The sequence below is a fragment of the Vanessa atalanta genome, chromosome 18 (genome assembly GCF_905147765.1).
Source record: "Vanessa atalanta chromosome 18, ilVanAtal1.2, whole genome shotgun sequence".
Lineage (NCBI taxonomy): Eukaryota > Metazoa > Arthropoda > Insecta > Lepidoptera > Nymphalidae > Vanessa > Vanessa atalanta.
Genome location: NC_061888.1, coordinates 4,764,174 through 4,784,289, shown reverse-complemented (window position 1 = coordinate 4,784,289; position 20,116 = coordinate 4,764,174). Strand labels below are relative to the sequence as shown.

Below are 20,116 nucleotides of genomic sequence, written 5' to 3'. Positions count from 1 at the left end.
ATTTAACAAATACATTTATTAGAAATATAATGGCAAATATCGGTACCAGTTTTATGATCATGATTATTTTGTAGAATAAAATACATACATTCGTCTTGTAATATTAGAAATTAATATACTGTGACTTATACTCGTAATATTGAAAAAAATATATATATAATACTGCCATAGAATTTGCTGTAGATAATTTATATGTATGTATTTATATATTTTACATATCCATGTTATAATATTTGAAGCATTCGCTTGGAAAAGCCCTGCCCGACATTTTTTTCTTCGACAGCATTTATATTATGAGCTATATGTCAAAAACTTGCAACATATATACACATATAGTATGTTTATCTGTTGCGTTATTCGTCCATAAGTTGTAAATTAAAATTATGTAAAGTCCATATCAATCAGATTAGTAGTTTCAACATGAATAAAAAAATTAAAACAAATCAAAGCTAAAAACCAATATTATGACATTATTAATAATAATTGTTTCGTTGTGTCTAATAATAATTGTTCTATTCAGTTCATTATGTACCCATTGCTATTATATTATAAGGGATCGAGTAAAAGCGTACTATATATTATAAGAGTAACCTTACTCGCTAATTCATAACAAAACAATTTATGTCTTTGTTGCCTTGTTGCCATGTTAACACCGTTCATCATAATAATACAAAGTAATAAAAGTTATTATTGCTTTTTGTGAAAGTACTATTTGCTAATAAGAGGTACTTTCGTCAGGTGCATAAGCTCTCAATTCTATTACTCACTCCAACCAGTTCTAAAGTTTAACGATAAAAACGCCGTTTACACGTAAAAATAATAATACTCAGCTGGAAAGTTTTTCAGATATAAATAATTCTTAACTAAACTAACAAAATATTTATTAATCTTATAAATGCGAAAGTAATAGACAGGCAGGTCTGTCTATCTGTAGCTCTTTCACGACCAAACCACTGAAACGAATTAGGTGATATTTGGTATGAAGCAAGCTTGACGTTTTATACTTAAAACGCAAGCGACGCCGGGTGCGACAACTAGTTTTAAGTAAATTGTCTTTAAAGTAAGTAGATTCACAAGGGACACGACAACTTAGTTCCCAAGGTTAGTGGCACTTTGACGACGTAGTAAATGATTAATATTTCTTAAAATGTCGGGTTGTGGTACCATTCGCCTACCTATTTGAAATTAAACAAACAGTACAAAATGGGAAACATCATAAAGGTTAATTATGTGTTTGTAAGGCATTATATATAATATATATGTAGATTGATAAACGAATATATTGTACAATCCATTAACTTTCCAGTATTGACCCTAAAGACAATGTTGACTTAAACATCAGTTGGTCAATCTCTTGGGCTTATTTGAAGATGTCGACGCAACGCGAAACTCTTATGATATGGAGAAAAATAAGAGCTCTTCAGAATAAATTAAACAGACAACGATCAGAACTCACATTTGTTATAAAAGATGGAGAGGTGAAGAAACAAGTAGAAATAAATTCAACACTCATATACAATATTTAAAAGTTTTAATGAGTGACAATTCCATAATATAAGGTTACGTCGAGATAAAATTTAATTATTTCAATATTTGAGTAGAATATTTTTAAACAAAGAAATGAAACGCTCATTGTTACTTTTCATAATATAATAAAAATGCTAATAATTATTTCGACAATCATTAAAATAAGTTTTAATTAAATAAATAAAGTATTACGTAATATCAAGATTTAATGTTTTATCTATAAATTTCAATATGCATAAATATCGTTTTAGTTACTGAGCGGTGTCCGATATATTTTTAATATAACAGCCACGTCACACAATGGGGACAGAACAAAGACAATTCCCATAAGCTACATTCAAGGTCACAAGGCTGAAAAACGTGGAAAAATTGATATGTCATCTGTAATAATTAGTGGAAAATCAACATACGTCGATTTGGAATTTGTAATAGAAGCTCAAGTAACAAATTGTGACCCAACACTCGATTATTATGTAAAAAAATATTTTTTTAATATTGTTTCAAAAAAAGAATGTGTTCGATTAGACTGAATATTGTATTGTTTTTTTTTTTAGATTAATTGAAAAGTACACAAATTATAAGTCTGAAAATTTATATTATATTAAATTTAACTTAAATTAAACATTTTTTTTTATATTCGATTAGTATAATCGAATAAAAAAAAAACGAATACACTTTGTAGGTATACGCATACGCATACTTTTCTACGCATTTTTTTTTAATTTTCCTTTCTAGATTCGAAAATAGTGTATGTTATTCATAACGTTCAAAAATAATAAAAATATTATTTATATTTCAGTTTATTTGGTCCGTATATAGCGAAATATTCGAACATTCAATTAATGTCACGAACACTATTGGATCTAGGTTAGAAATACCGCCTTACTCCTTGAAACCAGGTGCAACCTACGAATCGAGCTATCAAGTTGTAAGGGAGGGTAATAAAGAAGTAATCACTGAAGTAAGTAACATTCACTATAATATTAAAACACAGTTTATTTACTACAATTTTGCTTAAACACATATAGTTTATATTTGTATAAAACGAAATATACGTATCTAGGTGTCTGTGTGAGTGTGTGTTTTACTTATAAAATAGGGCATACATATTTTGGCAGACTATACACTATTTTTATTAATCACACGATACTATTATTTATCTACATCTGTAAAAAAATATAAAAATTCTTAAGAAGTAAAGTTCAATAACCTTTAAAATGTTTAATAAATATTTGATTTCTATGATTTAACTAATATATTAATTTTTAATAGATGAAATCATATTTCCAAGTGCGTTATCGAGGATTAAAATTATATTTAAACGAAGATCGTCTTATGATAACTGTAGAGACAGCTTTCACTATAGAGGCTCTAGTTGTAAACATCGATTATTATGAAAGTAACGTAAACGTAAGTACGACAATAGCTAACGAGAAAAAAATAATGCTAACTTTAACTGATGACATACACTTATTATTTACTGCACTTATTTAATATAAATAAGTATATGGTTAAGTTTGTGATACTACTTTTTTTTTTATTTACTTATTTTACTAAAAAATCAAATTCTTAATACGAACTTACGAGCTTTTCTGAATCATTCAGGAAATCTTCGATCCCTTGTCGTTAAGAGATAAAAATATGTTATTGGATAAATATTATTAAATAATGTTTCTCTTGTAGTTAGTGAAGTAAATGAGACGATAATGTTTAATTGTATTTTATTTTAGTACGAATGGAAATGTTTTAATAATGAAGAAATTTGCAACTTTATCGACAGCAGTAATGAAAGCGTTTACAATTTTTCATCCGGCATTCCTTATAAAGACGAGTATGTATGCAATGTTAATATTGATATTCTACATTCTTAATGTATGTAACAAAATACATTTTGATACGTGTCCCCCTTTAAATGTTATTAATATATAGCCTTTTTTATGATATGAGGCGGGCGAGCAAATGGGCCACCTGATGGTAAGTGGTCACCACCACCCATAGACAATGGCGCTGTAAGAAATATTAACCATTCCTTACATCACCAATGCGCCACGCCAGTTGCACTGGCTCACTCACCCTTCAAACCGGAACACAACAATACTGATTACTGCTGCTTGGCGGTAGAATAAGTCGCATAAAAGCTTTTGACATTTCACGATCGTATTTCGCGTGTTCATGCTGCAAGTTTAAGCTTACAGAATAGCTCAGCAGACCGGCTCTACTAGCTTTACTGGAAACTTTAAAGGAAACTCATTCGTCTCGTTCTTTTTTATTATTTTATCCACGATCGATTGGCGTAGACGGGTAAAGACATGCATGCGCCCCCTAAAAACCTGACGAGAATGTCCCTTGTGTATGTAATTAAAACGACTCAAACCCTTCAAACTGGAACACAACACACCCAAACACAACGGCCTTGAACAAAGTCCTACCAAAAACTAAACAATTTTCTTAATGCCGTCCTTGAACCGATTAAATAAGTAGGACAGAAATGATTATATTTGAAAGTAATAAACATTTTCAGGTTCAGAGTTTCCCTAACAGTAACTATATTTAACGAATCCGCCACGGCTAATGCAACGATAGTTACTTTAGATGCAGATCTCCGTGTCCCTGCGCTTCAGGTATTTTACCACATAGTTCAGTATAACTTCAGTAGTAGTAGAATAGTATAGATACTAGCTTTAAAAGATAAATTTCTAAGATATAAATGTAGCAATGATATTTTTAATTTTAAAGTTATATCTACGTCTACGTATGCTATAAGTATACGTCTTAAGTTCGTTCTTATCACTGTTGTTTTATGACATTATCACAACGCACATTATGACTCCAGAATGTATGTACTTAGTATATGTACGTATAATATTAGCTGTTCCGCGCGGCTTAAAATAAACGCACATTTATTTTAATAAAACAAACTCATCAGCACAATAATGTAGAATTTGTAGTTTTATTTATTATTATTCTATTTTTTTTTAATGCAAGTGTTCGTACCTTGCCTTTGTTTTTCTGTCAACCTTTGGTTCCTAGTCGGGTGTGTTCTTAAATAAGCATGCTTTTTTTGTTTTACGACATTATCTCTGGTTCGGTCATGAATGATGATGTTGTCCTGACTGATTTCGGCTACGGCGGCCCATCTCAAGAGACCAGCCAACGTAGGGCACATTATAGAGCAAAAACACAGGTGCTCTCGATGGGATGGCAAATCCGATACCACCGGAAAGAGTTCAGGAGTAGGACCGACGGCTTTACATGCTGTCAGAGGCATTTGAGTGTATACACTACCAACTTCCAAACTCCGAACTGTTACTGAGAATTTTTCGATCGATAGAAAAAAAACCCAATAATTTTTTATCGGTCTGACTTGGAATTTTAATCCCAGACCTCAGGGTTTGCGGCTTTTATCTAGCAACTTGACAAAAGACGCAATCGAAATAAAGATTTTTTAACTAGACATACAGCACATATTTTGTCTGTTTATGATAGACATAAATAAATTACTAAAGGAGCCGTGTACGTCCGTTCTTAGGGTTCAAGCTTGCTTAATGCTAAATTTCATCAAATTCGTTTCAATGGTTTGGCCGTAAAAGCGTAACAGACAGACAAACAAACAAGGTTACTTTCGCATTTATAATATTAGTATGGATACCTACATTATACAATAAGCAGTTCGTTGATAAAATAAATTCGTTAATTAAAATCCAACTATAAATCAGGCGAAAGAATAAATTAATTTTACAAACAAATTAAACGTGTCAAAGTTAGATTAGCAAATTTTAAATCACGCTATCCGTTTTAAAATAAACATAATTAACGTTAAATATTTTTAATTATTTAAGTGAATACACGATTACATTAGAATATCATCGTTACCATAATTTATAAATCTGAAAGTAACTCTGTCTATCGGCTTTTACCTCAACAAATAGCTTGGGTTCTGGATAAAGTGATAGCCTGAAATTATCCCATTGAATAATCTTGAGCTTATTCCACCACGCTGCCCCATTGTAGATTCGTGGATACAGATGTTGCAGAATATCGTTCTAAATATGCAGAATTTATCGCGTTTTCATTGGCCGTCTAGTACGAAATCAGTTCTAATTAAAAAAGAAACAACTGTATAAAAAGATAAAGCCGATCGGTGCTTGCCTGGATTTAAATCTGCAATCTTCCATTATGGTTAATGAAGTTTAGGAAAAAATAATAAGTTATGTCCACAAGCATATAATAACGAAATATATTAAATTTACCCAGCTCTTTTGTTAAATAAATAAAATATATGACAAAAAGTAAGCTATTGTTAGAACGCCAGAGAAATTTACATTTATGTCTATTGTTCGTGTCATTATTTTTAATTATTTCAAAGATAATTTAAAAATTTACATATTAAATTTAACATTATAGGTTAATTTTAAATTAAATATGTAAAGTTTATTTTTAAAAGTCAGTTTGAATTTATTTTAAATGCACATAATAAAATAACGCTTGCATCTCAGTACTCGTTATAAAAGTGATTCTCCTGCGACAGAATCGTTTCATAGAAAATATAAAAGCTACTTTAAAAAAATATATTGCACATTTTTTAAGAAAATAGTTTATTTATTTAAAAAAGTAATCAAGTAAATATAAGTTTAACGATTACAGATTCAACCCGTCAACCGAATAATAAATGAAAATGAACAAACAACGTTATTAGGCAAAGCGTACGACGTGGCGCCATCTTGTAATTTATCCTGGTACTTTGTCACGGAAGAGTTATTGAAGTTGAATTCGGACAAGGATATTATGGAGGTTTGTGTATAGTTATCAATGTTTAGTTGTTAGTCTTGTTTAGTTATTTACACTATACTGATTATTATTACAGAGTTCAGCACCATAGACTCTACTCTAGCATAGCCTAGTGGCATATTGTCAAATGTTATATAATCTATTAAATTATAATCAACGACAAAGAAATTTAGACATAGACAATTTTAATTTTTTTTACTTATATGTTATATTCCTAACAGTTGGGAACATTAATGTATGTATCATCTGCAACTATCTGTAGTTACTTTATAAATAGGCAATATACACTATTTTTAATATCCATAATTATAATTTGAATATATTTGTAAAATGAATAAAAAGTGTGTATTATTCATTTTGTATTAAGAAAATTAAAATTAAATTTATTTTGTATTAGGAAATCTACATTTTTCTATATATGATTGTAGAAAGAAAAACATTGATATATTATATTGTAAAATTCCTAGGTAGTATTGTCGCTACTTAACTGAACATCCTCTTTTATGGTAAGAACTTGATTACTTTGTAATTAATTACTGATCTTAAAAAAAATACAGCTACTCCTATTTTCGCTGTAATTAAATATGAACTCTTTGTTTCCTTATCTAACAAATAAAATAACTTTACAGTATTTTAAATTGGTCATGTTTCAGTGCGAATTGAATAGTCAATGAAATTTTCTGAAACTCTCTCGCAATAAATTACACACAATGGATTGTGTGTCCCGTTGTTTGCACTGAATTCGAATTACTTCTGCAATAGTAGTTCAGATAATTAGATGCAGGACGAAATTGCCATTAATTTATTAATACTGTTCATAAACTACTACTATGATTATTTACTTTTATTTTATATATCTACTATTATATATATTTTTAAACACTTAACACACACCCTCTCTTTATGTACATGTTAACACATATTCTCACACGCATTCATACTTATACACTCACACATACATCAATCTTAGAGAGGATCACTTACTTCCAATGTTAAATGTCCATGAATTTCTTATTTACTTTTTGTGAGAAAGTGATACTCTGTTGTTAGTGTTGTTAGAAAGAGATAAAATATGTTGTTATTGTTTTGTTTTAACTTTTAGTTTTGCATATCAAACAATGTTTTTCACTAGTGTTGACATAGAACTAGGAATTGGCGCTGTTATTTGAAATACAGGTTTCCTGGTTCAGCTACAGGGGTTTGGCTTACATTTTTGTAGATTTTGTGGCTTGAATTTTTGTAATTATTATTAATAATTTACATAAATATTGAAAACATTAATTGCTTACAGTATGGAGAAATAATATCAGACTCGAACCGAAAATTATCTTTGAATGAAAAGTTTCTCGGTGAACTAATAGAATTTGACTACGAAACCAAATCTATTGATGTAGACGGTGTTATAACAAATGCTGGTAAAGCGAGCTTAATAGCTGATTGTGAATGTATTAATGGTACAGATTATCGAACGATAGCACTCGTGTATGCTGAAGTTAATTTTAAGTTAAATCGTGGACCAATAGTTCATAATTTGACGGTGAGTAAGATATGATAAAATAATTATTCTATAAAAAAAATTTATGTATATAAGATTGTGACTGAAATGGATCAGTAGTTAGTACATGTTTATTAATCGAAATTTGCGCGTTTATACCTAATTTTCACGGCCTTAATTTGAATATCTACGCCTCGGCTCACCCACCACGTGCTCGGCGATAAGGGAAGACCGTGAGGACACTTACGTGTGTCGTATACATTCGTAAAAGTTTGTATTGTATTTGTAAAGTATCAACTTTATACCCATACCCATTTGATACCCATATATATATATGGGTTGATACCCATAATATACAAACTTCTTTGGTAGTAACTTGGGAGAATCTCCAAGCCTTTTCCTCTAAAGGAGAGGAGGAATCCCAGAACTAGGATATTTTCAGACTGTTGCTTATTTTTTGCTTCTATAGTTATGAGAGCGATAAGATTTGTTAATCAAGTAATCTACTTTAATATTATATTTCTTAATAAAGCTTCGTAACCGTAACACAACATCTATAAATATGTCGCAATTACAGGTATTTCCTGAATCGGGAATTGCTTTAGAAACTATTTTCCGAATTTATTCCAAAGCAGAAGACACAGAGAGCCCACTATTGTACTCGTTCTATTGCGATATTGGAAATGGCACATTACTACTTGCTTCGTATTTTGACCACTGGACAGTTGACACGTTTTTACCCTACGTAGGTAAGTACGTAATGAAATAAATGAGAAGATTCTAGAATTCACCTGATGATAGGGCTTTGCCCAAACTCTTCTAACGTCAGAGAATTATACTTAGTATTGTTGTGTTCCTGTTCGAAATGTGAGAAAGCCAAAAATATTGCAGACACAAAAAAAACATCTTAGTTCCCAAGGTTCGTGGTGGGCAATATTCCATCTCCTCAAAGTTAGAGGAGGCCTAAGCCCAGAAATGGGACAATTACAGGCTTTTATAGAATCGAGACCTGTAACTTACAATACAGCAGAGCTATGACCAAATTGCATGGAATACATAAATGGTTTGTTTGTCTTTATTATCTCTTCTTTAGGTGATCTAACCAAGTATGGACTTCCAAAATATACCCAACCCAAAAAAGCAATAAAATGCAGGCACATTAAAATTACATAATTATAAATAAAATTAAATTAAAAACAATACAACAATGGCACGAACAGCACGACTGTGGGGAAATTGTAATTTAAAAAATATACGAATTTTAATTGGAAAGTTAAGACTAATTTATTGTGAGTTAACTTTACTAATATTATAATGTTTTTATGACACAGTTATTTCTTTGTATTTGATACTTCTTGGTATAACCATAACCATTTAAGCCTACGACATCACGAGATATAATATTGTTACGAGCACACAGCGAGCGTGTTACGTTTTTCTTCAATTAAAAAGTTATTTCGTAGAATCCTTAATGCATCTCCAGAGAGTCGTGAGTTGTTATACGAAATCCGAGTAGGTACGATACGTTCTAAACCTTCACATGAATCATGTACACTTCAATCGGTCGAAGTCTCTGGTGAGCACTTTAATAATAAAGAAATCTTATTCGATCTGTTTTCAAACTAGTAAATAACAACCCAATGAATGTCTTACTGCCAGGCAATCCTTCTTATGGAGAAATCCCCTCTTTGGTAAGCTACTTATGATTGGTTATAGGGCTGTGCGAGTCCATATGGGTATGTACCACCTATTCGTCCTATATTCTGCCGTCAAACAGCAATACTTTGTATTGTTGTGTTCCGGTTTGAAGTGTGAGTGAGCCAGTGCACATGGGTCATAATAACTTAGTTTTAAAGGTCAGTGGCGCATTGGAGATTAAAGCATAATTAAATTTCTTACGGCGGTAACATAGGCGGTGATGACCCCTTAGCATCAGGTGGTCCATTTCCCCGTCCGCCTACCTATAATATAAAAAAAGAACTGTTGCCCAGACGTGCAGATTTCCTGGCGCTATTATCCTGCACCGTTAAACTTGATATGTATTGCATAATTAAGAACATGGTAATTTACTGTGGTTTTCCCCCTGATTCAAACTCGCAATCGTCGATAAAACTAAAACCAGTATAAAGTGAACTCCTAGGATTTGACTATAAATAATATAATAGAAAACAGAACTGTCGGCCAACATGCAAGACTCGATCCATTCCGTACCCACATTTAGCAGAATAATAAAATTTCTGGCTTCACCTTGACAATTGCTTGACCTTCGTGACTAAATAATGGCTTCGCCTTTGTATCTTCCTGAACGTGGTGAGCAGTCTTTGTTAAATAATTAAAGTGAAACCAGAATACCCAATGACTAGTATAGTATCGAATTAAATCCAAAATTATACTGTGAAATTTCTTAGTTTTGCCAGAATATTTTTACGGCAAATAGTTGAACATTTTAGATTTCTGATTTACAGAAAATAAAAAAAAGGTTTAAGAACAAATAGCTATGTTTTTCAAAAATTAGGAACAAATTGGAACATATAAAATCGTTATTCTAAATTCAAATAAAAGTAACGTTTACCAAATCAATTTGTAACTATTATTATACTATATATAGGGCTTTTTCGTCAGTTAGCGATCTTACTGTATAGTTTATAAAAAGAAAGAATAACCATTCTACTTACGTACTAATACAAAGTCAAACTTTTATATAATAATATATATATAATTGATCATGTTCATTACATATAAACATAAAGATCCGAGATGGCCCAGTGGCTAGAACGCGTGCATCTTAACCGATGATTTCGGGTTCAAACCCAGGCAGGAACCACTGAAATTTCATGTGCTTAATTTGTGTTAATAATTCATCTCGTGCTCGGCGGTGAAAGAAAACATCCTGAGGAAACCTGCATGTGTCTAATTTCAACGAAATTCTGCCACATGTATATTCCGCCAACCCGCATTGGAGCAGCGTGGTGGTGCTCCAAACCTTCTCCTCAAAGGGAGAGGAGGCCTTTATCCCAGCAGTGGGACATTTACGGGCTGCTAATGCTAAAAAAAAAAAAAGACATTTAGGGCTTGTTCATATAGACAGCTATTTTTAAATTGTAGAGGTAAATCATACTAGTTTATAATTTTATAAAAAGAGTTACGAGATCGTTTACAAGCATTTATTCTCTGCCTTACTAAATTGCATTGCTTATTTAAAAAAAAAATATACTATAATATGTGTATAAATAATATCTATAATTAAACTTGTAAAATTGATGGTATACAGATGGTGGTACAGATATATGGGTGGTGGTATGTGATAGCCTCGGCGCTTGCTCCAGCAGCGATAAGAAGACTATTGAATTACATCCAAACAGTAACATTAGAATTGACGTGGTTTCAAAAGTTATGAACGATTATATAAAGCGATGTGAAACACTACAGTTTGAGCGTATCGCTATATCAGCTGTCGTCAGTTACAGGGTAAGTAATATTTTTTTATCAATTATTAAATCTCCACAGTGTGATCATTTTATTTTTATTTCTATTTTTTTTTATTAGTTTTGACATGACTCCGTTGTGTCGTTTTTATTTCCAGACAGCATCATAGTTGAATTTTCTGGATTACTAATAACTATGTCCAATCCACATGATATGATATGATAGGTTCTACAAATTAAAATAACATTTATTAATATTTATTTTTATTATATTGCATAACTATATATTTATTATTATGACAATCAATGCACTTACAGAATGAAATTAAGAAAATTTGTAAACCCGTTAACTTCGTATTTTTCAATAAAAAATAAATAAAATAAAAACAAAACAAAACAGTTTTTATTGGGGAAAAAATAAATATAAATTACATAGGTAATAAAAGTAAATAACAAAGTTCGTATCGGCCAGCAATAGTTTTCACTACGGTACGTGTTTCCTCTCCGTATTTTCTTCTTTCTGCGAGTATCTTTAACAAATGGCAGCGCAACCGCTACATATTATGAACTTATACTGGGTTTCCTCTTTCAGTTTACTTCCAACCTGAAGTGTTTTTTTTTTAAATATTACTCCACAGACATTTGTATTGTCCATGATTTTCATTTATCTATCTAATATTTGATCAAATTTGGAAGTTTAATTTGTTTTTGTTTAGGACCTATTTTATTACCATAATCAATATTTGCTTGTAAACTAAACATGTTTTATTTCTCTTATTCCATTCTAAAATAACGGATCTCTGAAAGTACCTTAATTCAGTACCAGATTTTACTATGTTCAAGTACTATGTGCAACGGTTAAAAATAATGTGTTTCATCATCAAAATTACGTACTTGATAACATTGAAAATAGGGTCATCGTTTATAGTATATGTGAGTTGAGATGGCCCAGTGGTTAGAACGTGTACATCTTAACCGATGATTTCGGGTTCAAACCAAGGCAAGCACTGAATATTCATGTGCTTAATTTGTGTTTATAATTGTATATATTTAACCATTGGAGCAGCGTGGTGAAATATGCTCCAAACCTTCTCCTCGAAGGGCGAGGAGGCCGTAGCAGCAGTGGGAAATTTACAGGCTGTTAATGTAATATATATATAAAAGATTCCCTTCAGAGATTAGTTAGTATCTGAAATTGTAGATTTTTTAGTAATTTATTATTAGTAACTAAGTCAGAATTTCATAATGCCATAAATGTCCAATTAAAAAGTTTTTTCCTCAAAGAAAATAATTGAATTTCGAACTCACCTAATAATTGAATTAATATATTTCATTAATATATTATTAAAACTTTAAAACGAAATAAAATTCCGTAAAACGAAACCATTGTTTTCTATTAAAACCGTTTTCATAAAAGTTAAATGGTGTGTTAATATTGTTCACAGAATGCAGGTCAATCGGAACTAACGATATTTACGAAGTCAGTGCTTGAATCATTGCCAGGGTTACACCCTCGCTGCTTATCAGAAAGCCGATATTTGGAAGTTTTAAGCAAATTGGCTGCTGTTGGCGTCAACACGACTTCGATATTTAAATAATTGGCGTTTCCATAACGGTTTAGTACTAACCTACCAGAAAAAGTATAAGAACGTAATTAGTAACAATGTATGTGTGTATTATTATTTCAGATAAGTTCTAACGTTGATAAAAATGTTTTATGTATTGGGGACAAAATATAAATAAATATAAAATTTACGAAATATTTATTATCTGTGAATCACTTGTCAATTGTCAATCATCGTTCATTAAAGAAGACATGTTTTAATAATATTAGTTCTTCCAAAGTTTGATTTTGACCTGTAAAAAGTTCCTTTTAATCATTGTAATATTTACATCTTATACATTGACCGATAGTCGCGGATACGGTAGCACTGGATTTTCAAGTGCTTTATTACCGTTTTAATTAAATTAATTCATTGCTCGGTGCCTCAAACATTATAAGAAACACCGATTGTATCAAATGCAACTCTCGAACATATGCGTAGTATCATCTATCTCGTAATGAGCTTCGAGTAACATTTTTGGTACAATGAATTATATTATAAAGAGGACAAGGCAAATTTTGTCTCTAGCAATTTTAAACGATAACAAGTTTTTTTTTGTTAAATATTAGAAAGGTGACCTGAATTTGTACCTTCTCAAGGTTTCATTTGGTATCCGCCGATAGTTAATTTATTGTGATAAATTTTCAGCGTAACTGTTGTCGGTCACCTAATTCTATATAGATTTTATCTTACTAATTTACTGATATAATAAGGAAATCTGTAATTTTAACGATGATTTTGTTAAATTGCCTGAAATAAAACTTATTATTATTATAAGTAGACCTTGCATTGTTACATCTCGTCATTTTTGAAGTCAAAAATAACAAATAGCTCTAACGAAACAGGAATAAAAGGAAAATGAAGCAAAGGAGTGCTTGTTACAGATACATAAAGGATAACATATTGATAACTTGATAAGGCTTGTGTGTTACGGTGCGGCGTAAGTAACGAATAAATGATTTATTGTTAAATAAAATTAATTAAATTGTTGTTATTTATTTTTAAATTTTATAAAATATAATTAAGAAATATGATAACTATTTTCGAAAATTAAAATTAAAAAAACCTTTTCAAACACTTATAACGTCATTTTACCTTTAACACAGTTGACAAAATATAGGTATATGATATAAAATTTGAATAGATAAAATTATTTCCATCAAATTCAGTTTAATCTACTTATTATCTACAGTAGTAAATCTCACGATATGCTTCAAAGTTCATTTTCAATATTTCAAGCTTTTGCCATATTGAATTAAGAGTGACGTCACATTATTTTTCGGGTTATTCTTGAAGGAGTGCATTAAAAATAATTGGTCTGCCATCTTGAGTATGCCGCCATGTTGGATTTAAAATGACGACACATAGTTAACCATGCATTGTCATCCAAACTGAACGTGTATAAAAAGGTACAAGATTTCACCCGTACATACTTTAATATCAAGTAAAATAAAAACTTGTAAAAATAGGTTGTTTGTTTGTTTTCTTGAGGTATTAAAAAAAATTGAATTTTTAAAACCTTGTTTTTTGACGAAACTCTATTATTGATATGAGTAAGATTATTAATTATTTAAATTACAGTAATTATCTGCAAGTTAAATTATATTATTTCTTTATTATAACGTTTAGCTATATTAAAATATAAAAGAAACTAATTCAACATTATTGGATAACATACATAACTACAAGATATCCTCGTGATTTTATTGCACCTTTATATTTTTAAATACGTAATCTACGACGTGGCGTAAAATATATAAATAGGTACTATTAGTTACGTCAACGACAACGTCGTTTCCATTCTAGCTATCTATAAACCATCGTCTTTACAAAACATTTGTGTATATGTTAGTCGATCACACAATATGACCTCAGTCGAATGCGTTTGGAAGTAAAATTATCTTTAACCCGTGCATCGATATTACTACTAATATTATTCAATAATATTTATTATTTGGTGGTCAGCAGGGCCGGACCGTAAGTTTAGGGGGCCCTGGGCTAACACTACTTAGGGGCCCACCTAAAACATATCTGAACGTAGAATTGAATTAAATTAATTGAATGGGTTTAATTAATTGCAGGACTCGCAGGGCTGCAAACCATACGATCTGTTTATTTTAATAAAGTTATGGATTCTTTCGCATTATCGTCTATTTTTCAATTTTGACTTGACTTAGCGGGGGACCGCTTGAATCCACGGGGCCGTGGGCTGAAGCTCAAAAAGCCATATGGTAGATCCGGCCCTGGTGGTCAGGCAAGTGCAAGTCGTCAAACAGCAATATTTAGTATTATTGTTCTCCAGTACGAAGAGTCAGTGCAACTTCACACACAAGGACGCGACTAAAAATTTTTCTACGGTGGTTACCACTTACTATCAGAAAAAAACTATAATATCACTTATAAAATCTCCTACCACTTGTAATTTGGACCCCCTTATGTTGACTTTTATCTCTTAACGAGCTAACATTCGATCAAAGAAAGACTCTTTACGTGTCTTTTGTATCACTGATCAAACGTAGAATCATCTTTATAACACACTCACGAAAATATCGATAGCTAGAAAAAACATTTATTAAAAACAATTTGTTTACCCAAATGTTGAACTTGAGGAGCATTTTTAATGAGCAGAAAATATTTTCAGAACTAATTTCGTTTTATATAAAAATAAATAAAACTTGAAATTTTTTTGTGATTTTTTTCATACATAGACAGTCTTATATGTTTGCAATTTAAACATACCACCAAATAATATGTGCGAAATGAGTTGATGGATCAGAAATTAAATGAATGCTCGTGGTGACCAAAGCTAGAGATATATACACCTACATAAGAAAATTTATAAAAGAGCTCCATTCCCAGGACGGTTAACCTAAAGCGAGCGTATTCTTTTAGAAACAAGCGGCATAATCATGTTTGTTAGTACCATAAGACTTTTGGAGAGTAAATAAATTTTTTGATGGTCTAAAGTTTCTATTGTATATTGGAATCCTAAGAATATATAGAAACTAAATTGTTGATGTTATTTGCATATGCTGATGCACGAGAGTTCTGCCATTACCACACTACCTGACACTAATAATTAACATCTGGACTCCGGGTTACAACTGAGATTATTTTCGACAGAAAAACTCAATCTTATTATGGACCGTCCCAGGGTTTTAAACCAGAGCCTCAGGATATACGACCTAATAAACTACTAGCAACGAGACAGTTTCTAATTTGCTTGTTTAGTTTATTCGGTAATGACGATTTCAAATTACGTCAAAAAAATAGTGGAATAAAAATATTTAAATTTGACATTTATTATATAATTTTTTTTTTATATATTTATTAAAATAGTAGTAGTAGTAAACAGTAATAAAAAAAAAACAAATCTCTAATTCCGCGCGTACAAGTCGGAAACTTTGACTACCTCGTTGGTCTAGTCACTAGCTAAGTCACTAAGCTAGCCAAGCAAGATTTCGTGTAAAGAATTCAACCCGGGCTTACAGACTAAAATATAAAAAAGGTAAATTATTTACAACATGGTTTATATATAAGTAAATACATTTCAAAAATCTTTTATCCAGCAACACAATTTAAATATAAACGAATGAACAAAATAGTACTGTAAAGGCAGTAATATTATATTATTACACGATTACTGATAAAGTTTATTGGGGCTGTTAAGATAAGATAAGGGCTGGGGTAATACCGCGTTAATAACTTAGCCGTTCTAAGAAAGATACAAAAAAACAGACAAAGCCTTGCATATTATATGTAATTGCATATGACTTCAACATTGTTCTGCGATTATTTTATTACGGCTAAGATTAAAATATTTGCACATAAAGCTGCGACCCTAAAAACCTTGTAATAATAATGATTTTATTAGCATTATTTACATTGAAGACTTAAATCGATACAAATATTTTATAACGCTTTGAGTTTGTTTGAACGCTCGAATGTGTCGATATGTTAAACTTGATTAAAACTTTCTTGCTTTAAATAGCTAGTTTTGAAAAATGTTAGAAATATAAAATCACGCAAAAAACCTGTGGGGACAAGCAACAAAGCACTCTATTATAACTACTACAGAGTATATAATATTAGTACAATAATAATTATAAAAATACTCGAATTGTCGCAGAATGCTTGCAGCATTTCCACGTTGAATCGCAATTCCGATTATTTGGACGAGAATTTAGCCAGACCTCCTGTCATTAGTGGATTTATCATCAGCCTTAGATTAAAAATATATCTCTTAACATTTTTTTTTCGTCGTTCCATTAAACACGAAATAATTCATTTGTTTCTCTTTATAAAATTCTTATTAATTGTATACAAAAAATGGATATAAAATATAGTTTTTAATGTTTAACGTTTGAACACAAAAATATATTTTATCTACAACGAAAAAAATGGCTAGAATATTCCCGATAAATATTGGGAATATTCTATTCTATTTTTAACTGGTATAATGCTTATTAGGGCAATTATTCTACTTAACTTATTGGATAAATAAAATGTATAATAGTATAATTCCAGCGCAATAAAACATGTTTAAGAAGAAAGAATTAACTATGCTTAATATTTTCAAAGAATTACAGGTAGAAGTACTCCCCAACCCTACCCTCGGGTGGGGGCAAGAGGGCTGCGCCTGAGCACGTATATAATGTACTCATTATTGTTTAGACGATTTAGTTAAATGGATAACTTGGTTAACATTAATTTGTGCTATATTAGGAGTAAGGGTTTTTCAATCTGAAAATATTTTGTGTTACAATATTTATTGGTAACAGATATGGGTGATATGGTAAGTTTTCTTTAATTATTTTGTAATCAAGAGTAAATATTTTGCAAGTATGTAGAGGGTATCGAAGTTATTAGCTACAACTATTGCTTAAATTTTGAATGTTAATAATTATAAAATATTTAATGTTAAACATATATACTGACTATAAATACTGACAAAACCGTAAAAATTAAACATAAGAAAAGAGATTTGGAAGTTTTTGATAAATTGGAGCGATAATTTAGTATGTACATTTTACGATTTTGGCCGTTAGGTGTTATGCATAAAAAGTATCGTATGTCATTACTTGAATTTCAAATTTGTTTCATACTAAACTTCATCAAATTCGGTTTAGTGATTTAGCTGTGAGTGTACCACGCAGACAGACACAGTTATTCGCGTTTATAATATAAGTATTTTAGTATATTCTCGTATATTATTTTAAATTTACGGTTTTTAAATTTTGTGTATATTATGAAATATGTAGAATATATTTATCGATGCATTAAATGTTGTTTAATGCAAAGCTTTCCAAAATTAGACAAAATATAATATAATTTAACATATATTTAATTACGTATAAAATTAATTGTCAATTTCACTTATAACTTCTGCAGACTTCAGAGGATGTTCCGAACAGGAGACGCGGCAGACCCAGTGGCAAGAATAGAGTACCGTTATCGCTTGTGAGTATCGTAATTTCTATGTATATATATATTTATTCTGTGAGTCTTATAATTTATTACACATGGAAAGGAAGAACTCTTAAATAGGAAAACTAGTTTGTTATCCTAAAAACAAATATTACTATTATTATTATTTTCATTATTACTTACACTACCACATACCATGTAGAATAAAATATGTTTTCTTGTAAGAAAATAAATCAATCATATTTAAAAAAAGTTTCCTTAGTTTGCTATAAAATGATTTTCAAAACCTAGGATGAACGTCGTGCGCGAAACGCTCAATATGAGAGAGAAAGACGCTACGAAACTTCGGAAGCTATAGCACATCTGGCTGAAGCCGCAGGATGTGATCCTAGTGTAAGTAAAATTACATATTAAACTATAAACATAATGGAATAAATATGTCCCAATAAAGATTATATTTTATGCCTCTATTAGGGGGTTACCGCTCTCCCATATTCTATCAATGAATAGATTATCTACTAAAAAAAAAAACAAGCATTCAACCATTTATCTGTGTGTATGTGTGCAAGTGTGTGTCTGTGTAAACTCAGTTGGAGCCAGCTTTCAATTGTGCATTTATTATTTATACGAACTATCAAATACTGAGTTACTATTTTAACCGTTTGGTACTAATTGTACTCGAAATAAAAAATTAGAACTATCAAATAGTCTATATATAGGTACTGTGTAACCTCTATAATAATATTAAAACAAAACAATATGTAGGCCCGGGGTTTTAGTATTATTTAAGCACATTATTCAGTAGTAACCTTCTTCTTCAGTTGAACAACGCCGAAATCTTGGCCACCGTTATCAGTCAACTTCAAAGAGCTTCTGAACGAGATAGTTCCAACGATATTGCAGAGTTAAAACGGTGTAATGAGAAACTAATACAACAAAGTAAGTAATCAAATAGTTTTCCATTAAAATTGTTTTTTTGTTACTCAACAGAATTTTAAAAATGTAATCAAAACATTAATTACATTTTAAATTTTCAACTCCAATTTTATTATGTAATTAATATTATTATTTATTCCCATTAATGATGATCGTTTTTTTTAATGTCATTTTCATTTTCTATGTGACTATGTAAATATATATATGTGTTAGCTTTATTAGTTCGTTTAATTTTTATGTGATATATTTATTTAGGAATAATGTAACTGTTTGTTTCCCAAATAAATAAATTAATTGAAGATTTTTTCTGTGATTCTTAAAATTCTTCACACTCTTAAATAGGAAAACTAGTAATTAATTCAAGAACATGTATTAGTCGTTCTGTTTTTAATAAATTTACATTGAATTTCTTACGAAATTTGGTATATTAAGGCAATTTCTTTGTTAATGAATGTTAAGGTTTTGTTATCCTAAAAACAATATGGATTTCAGTAGTGTAAATTTGTGAAATATAATCAATTTAAACAATTGACAACATCTTTACTAATTGTTTAAATTAAATTTGGAAGAAATTTATGTTTTTCACATTTGCTCTTCTGATTTCTTCGTTTGTCATTTTTCTTTGTCTTCGCTAACATTTTTATAATAATTTCAGTTGAAGCTATCGAACAACGCATATCTAATTGGGAAGATGCTCAAAGCAATGGAGAAGACGATAATGTTCTTGGAAACCAAAGAAAAAGACGAAATAGCAAAGTATCGAAACAATCAAAACGAATAAAGGCAGAGTCTGAAAATTCCTTACATCTCGAGACTCCCTCAAATGACATTTATAATATCTAATGTAATAGTTTTTAAGTTTTATTATTGAAGCGTTTTCTTATTTCAAATATTCATAATCATCAGTGTTGGCC

General features: G+C 30.4%; 1 protein-coding gene across 1 annotated transcript; it reads left to right on the top strand.

Annotated features, from left to right (window-relative positions):
• The first annotated feature begins 1,805 nt into the window (after positions 1-1,805).
• Positions 1,806-12,834, top strand: LOC125071116. The gene is made up of 10 exons (XM_047681207.1): positions 1,806-2,000; positions 2,327-2,488; positions 2,800-2,937; positions 3,258-3,358; positions 4,049-4,148; positions 6,172-6,318; positions 7,607-7,852; positions 8,388-8,559; positions 11,082-11,278; positions 12,681-12,834. The coding sequence occupies exons 1-10, from the start codon at positions 1,902-1,904 to the stop codon at positions 12,831-12,833; spliced, it is 1,515 nt and encodes a 504-aa protein (XP_047537163.1). The 5' UTR covers positions 1,806-1,901; the 3' UTR covers position 12,834.
• Positions 12,835-20,116: the final 7,282 nt, after the last annotated feature.

What these genes read in the sequence shown, in the direction of transcription:
- LOC125071116 (XM_047681207.1), top strand. Translation starts at nt 1,902, where the DNA reads ATGTCATCTGTAATAATTAGTGGAAAATCAACATACGTCGATTTGGAA. An exon ending in ATAAAGAAGTAATCACTGAA is followed by an intron (nt 2,489 to 2,799) that starts GTAAGTAACATT and finishes AATTTTTAATAG; the next exon opens with ATGAAATCATATTTCCAAGT. An exon ending in ATTATGAAAGTAACGTAAAC is followed by an intron (nt 2,938 to 3,257) that starts GTAAGTACGACA and finishes ATTTTATTTTAG; the next exon opens with TACGAATGGAAATGTTTTAA.